Genomic DNA, 8,320 nt, shown 5'->3' on the forward strand with positions numbered 1-8,320 from the left:
TTTGTCAGACCAGAAGAGGCTGTGATCTCCACATTAATTGCCAGGGCTCCTGTTTATTTTTGGTTTGTAATTTATCTGCATATTCTGATTTGAATTTAAAAAGGGTGTAGCACATCGTTCTCCAGGTGCACTGTAGCTCTCAGGGGCCCTTGATAAAGTGCTGCCCCAAATATATTCATCACATTTATAAGTAGATAAAGGGAAGCCATCTACATCAATTATATATAGACCTTTAATTGTATTTCAGACACATTTTTGAATAATTTGAAATATGGATTTATGGATATTTATGACCAAAATTAGATTAAAACCATGTAAAGAGTCTCCTATTTCCATGACTCTGATTTTTTCCTCTCTGTCGATGGAAAGACACACGCAGGCGCCCTTTTGTTGTTATGACTACGAGGTCGTAAATCCGCCATGTTTTCCCTCCTTGTAGCGGCGTTGCGACAGAGACGGAGAAGTCGAACGACATGAATGTAGAAAATAATCATACGGCAGAAACAGAGAGTGGGCAAACGAAGAACGGCAACGAGACGATCACCATTCAGACTACATTAGGAGATGAAGGTGAGTTCTCTTCGTCGCTCAAACAAGACTGAAATGTTTATCAGACAGTGTGTTTGGGCCTAACTTCCTCCATCATGAAATGTTGCTAGCAGCTAGCTGCCATTAGCAACAACATTAGCGAGTTCGCTTCTTCGCTGCAGCTTTATCCAGACTGGAAGTCCAGCCAGTTCGTATTTAGACACGTTTAAGTTACATCAGCTAAGTGCTAACTGGCAGCACAAACACGCTAGAAAAAGTTGTGTCATAGTGAATGTTGCTCCTGTGCTGTCAGATGAAGATGTGCACAAGTGCGGACGCTGTCAGACCGAGTTTTCCACGCTTGAGGCTTTCATCCAGCACAAGCTGCACCAGAACTGCAAACGCGTGGAGGCAAGGGAGGCGAGCAGCCAGGATGCCAGTCAAAAGGTACGAACTGTGTTATGTGGTGTTCATATCCAGCAACCACTAGAAACAGCAGAACAAATGTGATATCTGCATTTTTTTTTTTTTTGCCAGGTTACTGAAACCAATGGAAGTTTTTCGTCAGAGGTGAAAACAGCTGAAGGTGCATCCTCAGATGAACCAGTAAAGACCTCTAATGGTGAGTCAGCATTAGAACAGCAATTAACTATTCGTCATCAATTAATCAGCCGATTATTTTCTATTTCTGATTATTTTTAGTTCATGAAATGTCAGAAAAAAGTTAAAAGGTACATTATAGCTTCCAAAAGATATTCACTTTATGACCATATGTGAGAAATGTATAAAATCCATACTTTCAGAAGCTGCCATCACCGAATGCTGCAAATTTCAGCTCTAGTCAACATAGTTTCAACTTGTGAATTAGACTTGCTTAGCTCTGCAGGGATATTTAAGTGTTATTTTGTCTGTTGTTGTTTTTTTTTTCACATAGATGAAAACAGCAGTCTACTGGGTCGAGGTCGCAGGAAGAAAATCGTTTCACTTAAAGTCACTGACCATTCAGATGGGACTGAAGGATCCATATCTGACAATGCTGACAGTGACAAGCATGCTTACAAAGTCAACCAAGAGGGACGCTACATTTGCCAACTTTGTGAAAAGACATTTAAAACGGTGAATCATACATTTAATTTTCATGTGCTATTTTTTTAAATCAGGAAAAAAAATAAAAAATAAATACATATAAATAAATAAATAAAAAATTTGTTTCATACCAGGCAGGGTATTTATTACACTTTAAGTTGCCAGTGTTTTCTCTCTAATAGTTCTGTTTTCACCCAACAGACCAACATCTTGAGAACTCACATGAAAACTCACAGTGACCAGAAGAACTTCTCATGTGACTTATGCGGGACTTCCTTCCGCACAAAAGGCTCCTTGATTCGTCACAATCGTCGTCACACTGGTACAGAGAGTAAACGGGAACTGTTTCTGTCTTGAATTGATGTCCTCTGATTATTTTGACCTAAGGATAACAGAACTTTCTTCCTGTTTTCTTGCAGATGAGCGGCCGTATCGCTGTAACCTATGTGGCCAGTCCTTCAGAGAGTCTGGTGCCTTAACAAGACACCTTAAGGCCCTCACGCCGTGCACAGAAAAGATCCGCTTTGTTCAGTACAAAGAGATCTTGGTCAGCAAAGATGGAGTACAAAAAGGTCAGATTTATACTGCAGCAGCTGTTACCTTGTGCCAAGTCTGTCTGGGCTGAAGAGGGAAGCTTGACGGTAGCAAATGAGCTGTAGATAATGATGGAATACTTGAGAACGTTAAAAGTTGACTATGAAGGACTGGATTTAACAAATAGATTTAGAATAGCTAAGGAAGTGGCCATTCACTGAGTCACTTACGGGTCTGTGTAAATTGTTCAGGAGTCGAAGATGATCACGCTGCAGTGGCTGGCCAGCAGGAGGTTGTGGTTGTGGAGCAACAGTCAGAGGGACAGGAGATGGTAGAGGCTCAGACTGCTGTCGTCAGTGTGGTAGAGGCTGGTTCCCAAGAGGTCCTCCATCAGGTCCACTTCACAATGGAGGTGGATGGAACAACGCAGGAGCAACAGGTGAGTGGAGAAAGGGTGCTCAAATTCCTCTACAGGCAGTTACCAATCATTGTACACACAAAACACATCCTTTAAATACCTTTTGGTACAATGGTTAAAAAAAGGTATGGCATAGGGATTTAGTATGAGATGGTTTTGCCTGTTACTCTTATCCGACCTACTCTGTTGACCTGGTGTTCCTCTGGCCAGGTCGTGGTAGAACAGTCTCAGGCCGAAGCCCTGGCTGCTGCTGCTGCAGCAGGCGACAATCTCATCTGCCAGGCCATCATCAACTCTGGCATTGCACTGGAGACAGAGGAAGCCGTGGTTGAGGAGACCTCACAGGCAACCGAGGAGATGGATAAAGTGGTTTCTGACTGTCCGGATACTGATGAGGGTGTTACCGAGATCCAGGTTAAAGAAGAGTTTGTGGAGATGGAGGCAGAGGTAAGGATGAGATTCACTGGGATTGTATTGTTTGAAAACAGGGTCAACATTGGTTCCTTAACATTTTTTATTTTTTGTAGTCTGTTTTCCTTATCAGTTTGTTAAATATTAGCTTTCCATTACTCCAAAAGTACTAGATCTGTGATTTGACTCCTGATTACGGATTCTTCTTTTGGAGATTAACAGTAACTCCTGACAGTGTTTGCAGTGTGTGTATGATTGACTGTATCACAGCATGATGTGCTGAGCTAGAGGTAGGTTAGCTGTGTGTGTTTAGCTCAGTCCTCAATTCAGCCAAGTCATTGCCGTGCTGTGTTCTTGCTCGAGATGCACCTGAGCTGCAGAGAACAGAGCACACTGTGCTTCTGCCAATATTTATACACTTTGCTGCCAGTTGCAGTCAACATCATCCTGAGGCTCTCTGCAGTAACATGTCCCCAACAGCCTCAGGAAAGCAACACCAACTCAAGCAGACCAAACCAAATTATAAACAAGCAGAAATAAAAATATACTGAATACTGGAAGAAGCAACCCAAACACAAAGTAAATTACAATGTTATCTGACCCTAAAAAGAGAATTCACACTGGTAAATTACCTGAGCACAATAAAATGTCTTAAACTAAAGAAAAATGTTGACAACACACAGACTAAGTGAACACAGCCTGGTCATAGAAAAGGGTCGCCACAGACAGACCTGGCTACCACAAGAGGAGAGACTCTGCTCCCAATGTGACAGAGGACAGGTAGAGACAGAGCTGCACTTTCTAACCTCATGCCCTAAATATAAAAATCTAAGACAAAAAAACATTGCAAACATTTCCCAAATATACCCCGAATTCAAATTTATATCAGACACTTAGAAACTCCCCTATTTACTGGGAGAAATGCCCAAATGTCAAATAATTGCTGCAAAATATATCTCCTCATGCCATGAAGTGAGGACAACCAGTGGAAACTCAGACTGATAAATAATTGTACTAATTTTTGTTTGATATTTTAGTAATTGTTTTGTTTTAAAATTTCACATTTGATACAGACTTTTTTTTTTTTTTAATTATTAATTTTTTTGTCTATTAATACGCACGCATGCACACACACACACACGCTTACTTTTTTATTTATTTACTTTTATTTTTAACATTTATGGAATTTTTATGGTTCATATATTTTTTTTAATTTATTAACACACAAACACAACTTTCACTGTTTTATTTACTTATTTAATGAAATGTATGAAATTAATTGTATAACAACAGTAGATGTTGTTTAAGGGTCAGCAACAAAAGAAAAGGCTGTTAATCGCTAAGTTCTTTTACATTTTTATTTCATTTTCATAATAAAACAGTGATATCAAGCTTGAAATCCACTAATAACAACTGATAGGGGAGGCAGTGATTGGATCGCTTCCAGAAACATTTGAAATGATTCTCAGCAGGTCTGCTTTTGTTTCTTTTGCAGGAAGTCAGTGACGGAGGTCATCAGACATCCTCAAGACTGTACACATGTCCACACTGTAATCGCTCCTTCAAGGGACTGAATTACTTCCGCTTCCATGTCAAGGGCCATTTGGGTAAATCCATAACTAGTAATGACTCACATTATCAAATTCAAATTAGCTTTATTGGCATGAATGTATAGCAACAATATTGCCAAAGCTAAATATAAAGTAACTCACATTATCACTGTATGCTACCCTCTTAAAGTCTAGTCAGTTTTATTTATATAGCCCAATAAATAACCCCCCCCCAAAAAAAAAAATTACAAGAAAGCAGTTGAGACTCATTGATAAATATTAAAATTTTCTTTCTGAATCCATTCTCTTTATGCAGGTTACAAGCCCTTTAAGTGCACACTATGCCACAAGGAGTTTCTGACTGGTTACCTGCTGAAGAAACACATGGAAGTCCATGTCAGTGAGAGGAGGTATAAGTGTGGTGAGTGTGGCAAGCTGTACAAAACCATCGGGCATGTACGTGAGCACATGAGGGCCCACTCGGATGAGAGACCCTACCACTGTGCCAGATGCAACAAGGGGTACAAGACCAAGGTGATTTTGTTGATATTTGTCTTGTGTTGTATTGAACATTAAGCTTTTATTTCATGCATAGTTTGTCCTCACATTACCATTCAGAGACATCAAAAGGCATTCCAGTGCCATCTCTAACATTTGTCTTTGTCTTGCTCAGAATGCCTTGCAGGTGCACCAGCGGACCCATGGTGATGAGAAACCTTACGTGTGTCAGTTCTGCTTGAGAGGCTTCAGGGAGAAAGGTTCCCTGGTGCGACACATCCGCCATCACACCGGAGAGAAGCCTTTCAAGTGCCCAAAGTGCAGGCGAGGCTTTGCTGAGCACGGGACTCTCAATCGGCATATGCGTGCTAAAGGTCAGTGTGATTGACAAGACAACAAAACAAGGGTTTGCGGCAGTGACACGGACATACCTGATAACACAAGCTGTGATTCCCACCAGGAGGCTGCCATAAGGACGATTCCAGCGAGCAGCAGGGTGCGTTAACAGAGGAGCAGGTGTCTGTGGACAGCCTCGCTACAGCAGCCATCATCTCAGACGATCCTCACGCTGTCCTGGTGGAATTCTCCTCAGTGGTGGCAGACACACAGGAGTACATCATCAAGGTGAGCCACAGGGAAGCAGGGTTAGGAGAAAGTGCATTTCCTCCCTCACATCACAGCCTCAAGGTACATTAAAGAGTAAATCAGAAGTTTACTTGTACAAGCACCTCCATCTCGGTCAGTGATGTCACAGCAGGTGTTTTCAGTTAGCAGTCAATAGCTGAATGTGTGCTGTTACATCACTGATTGCAGTGCAAAACAGTTTCACTCAAATGATCACATCTGTAGGGAATTGATAGGTTTTCTGATTAGAATCAGTCACTCAATACTTGCCAAGTGGAAAGACCTCTAGTTTTGAACATTTCAGGACCATTAAAGAGAGGAAGACTTGAGTAGTAGTAGTTTTTGGGTTTGCAACTGACATTTATTTGTTTACAGACTGAAATGACAGACATGTATTCTACATTATTTTGTATAGGAGTGACTGACGGGCACCTATGTTCTTATATACCTCCCTCAAAAAGTACAGTTTACAGTTTTAAAGGCAGGAGTAGTAGATCACAAGCTGATATGCAGAAAACAGGAGTTTTGAGGAAAGGAATTTTGCAGAAATTCCAGTTAGAATGAAATATTCCCAAATTATGGTTTTCAGCTTCATCATATCAGAAACACAATTTAAATTAAAAATACTGTGCCATTTTTTGTTTTTACTGAAGACATTTTTAAGCATTTGTGGTCCAACTAATGCTGGAGAGGCCTACAAAAGACTACACTACTATTAAACCCTTGGATTAACGTGAGTAGATGAATCTCCAGAAGCTGCTATAGGACAGTAGAGCAGCAACTGAACTTGGAGGCATTTCTTTTTCTTGCAAATTTTTAGTCTGCAGTTAGTTTTGATTTTATTTTAAACTCAGTGTGTCAGTCTGATCCATGGCTGCAGGAAACAATTATTATTGATTGTGAAAAAGGCTCAGTCAGTTCCTGTGAAGCTTCAAACACTGTATTCTGTTACAGTGTAACTCATTGCAGCTTGGCATCACTTTTGAAGGACTTTACAACTCGTGATTTATGTAGGTGACTTTTACAGCAAGTTAAGCTTTTACTTAAACAGCATGCACAAACTATGTCTTCAAAAAGTAGAACTGTTTGTCGTGATCATTTATTTTAAAGTACTTATTGTAACTAGATTCAGACCACATGAGTTTATTTCTAGCTTTTATTTACCCATGAGTTCTATTTCAGGTCACTGTAAAGAAAATAATTAAATGTGCTGTATTAATGCTGCTAGCTTGTGTCATTTATTTTATTTGCTCTGCTTCTCTCCTATCTTCCAGACTCAAACAGAGGAGGACGTGCAGGAAGAAGAGGTTACACTCATTCAAGACAGCCAAAACGAGGTCAGTGAACATAATTAGACACACAAATAAGAACATCTGTGTGATCTATAGCAGTTACAGAATGCGAGATGGGTTGATAAGCATATGTTTCTATAATGTTTCTAATTGACCAAAAGGTCTAATACTGTTAATTGTATTTGCATTATCTAATAACTCTATTTAAACCTTTCTTTATATCAAACCTGCCAGATGGGAAACCACATCATGAAAGTGGTGCAACGGATTGTCAGCCAGTCGCATGGCACCGGCGGCACAGGCAGCCACCAGATCATTGTGCGCAATGTGGCGATGAACGAGGAGGGCGCGTCCATCTCCGACTGTGGTGACACCATCACCATCGCTACGCCCGAAAGTCTGACGGAGCAGGTGGCCATGACGCTGGCCTCCGCCATCAGTGACGGCACGCTGCTGGCCACGGCAGGCACCGTGGAGACGGCAGACGGAACAGTTACTATGGTTACCACAGAAGAAACGGTGGAAGAGGGAATACAGATGGTGGAGCAGCAAGAGGAATATGTTATCACCTCCCCAGAGGAGGTGGAGATTCAGACTGTCATTGTATGATGGAGTTGGACGCTAACTATGAACTGTAATACATTTGCCGCGACTGAAACTTTGTAGCAGTTTACTGTTGAGTTTTTATGAGCTTCATGTGTGAGTTTTGAATTTAAAACAAAGGCCAAAGTGTGTATGGTTTATCCTTTACAGAAATGGAACAACCTACATAGAAATGTGTGTGAAACAAAGAATGAATGTGCATGAAGACTAGTTCCATTGTGTTTAATTTTTGTGGCTTGATTTACTAAAATGAAGCACTGCGTTCAGAATGAAATTTTGAACCTTTAGTGCACACAACTTAAAATAACTAACTAGATACATTTTTGTAAGGTTTTCATTTTGAAAGCCTGAACAGATGCATATTTCTTTTACGTGGGGCAAACTGAACATATCTTTGCCTTCATCTGTTGTAGCCTGGTCTCTTTTCTTTGTTGCAGACAAACGGTGAAATTCCTTCTTTCTTGGACTACCTAAAATAGCATCATTTCATCGCTGTTTTCACTTCTCCTCTCTGATGTCCGGGTCGGCTGCAGTCAAGTTTTGAAACTCCTCGTCTCCACTTTGAAATGTGACACCTTTTTAAAGACCGACCGATCTTGTGCGTGTGTGCCTGCCTGTTTGAGGCCATGCAGGGAGTGTATGAGCCTCCCATGGTACAGTGTTGTTCTTCTGAGCTAAGCACGACTGATGAACCCAACATTAAAATGTGTTCAGTTTGCTCAAGCAGAGTTTGCATCAAATAAATGCTATTTTCTTATACAGTTACCTTCCATCTA

The 8,320-nt window shown here is 40.8% G+C and overlaps 1 protein-coding gene across 1 annotated transcript; it reads left to right on the forward strand.

The window, feature by feature from the left end:
• The first annotated feature begins 405 nt into the window (after positions 1 to 405).
• Positions 406 to 8,309, forward strand: e4f1 (E4F transcription factor 1). Its single transcript, XM_046028690.1, has 15 exons — positions 406 to 570; positions 842 to 975; positions 1,066 to 1,150; positions 1,463 to 1,644; positions 1,816 to 1,936; positions 2,034 to 2,186; positions 2,400 to 2,587; positions 2,777 to 3,013; positions 4,473 to 4,584; positions 4,844 to 5,061; positions 5,201 to 5,399; positions 5,486 to 5,649; positions 6,924 to 6,986; positions 7,176 to 7,523; positions 7,982 to 8,309. The coding sequence occupies exons 1-15, from the start codon at positions 474 to 476 to the stop codon at positions 8,021 to 8,023; spliced, it is 2,343 nt and encodes a 780-aa protein (XP_045884646.1). The 5' UTR covers positions 406 to 473; the 3' UTR covers positions 8,024 to 8,309.
• Positions 8,310 to 8,320: the final 11 nt, after the last annotated feature.

Source organism: Micropterus dolomieu, linkage group LG02 (assembly GCF_021292245.1).
Source record: "Micropterus dolomieu isolate WLL.071019.BEF.003 ecotype Adirondacks linkage group LG02, ASM2129224v1, whole genome shotgun sequence".
Taxonomy (NCBI): Eukaryota; Metazoa; Chordata; class Actinopteri; order Centrarchiformes; family Centrarchidae; genus Micropterus; species Micropterus dolomieu.

What these genes read in the sequence shown, in the direction of transcription:
- e4f1 (XM_046028690.1), top strand. Translation starts at nt 474, where the DNA reads ATGAATGTAGAAAATAATCATACGGCAGAAACAGAGAGTGGGCAAACG. An exon ending in GTGAAAAGACATTTAAAACG is followed by an intron (nt 1,645 to 1,815) that starts GTGAATCATACA and finishes TTCACCCAACAG; the next exon opens with ACCAACATCTTGAGAACTCA. An exon ending in GAACAACGCAGGAGCAACAG is followed by an intron (nt 2,588 to 2,776) that starts GTGAGTGGAGAA and finishes TCCTCTGGCCAG; the next exon opens with GTCGTGGTAGAACAGTCTCA.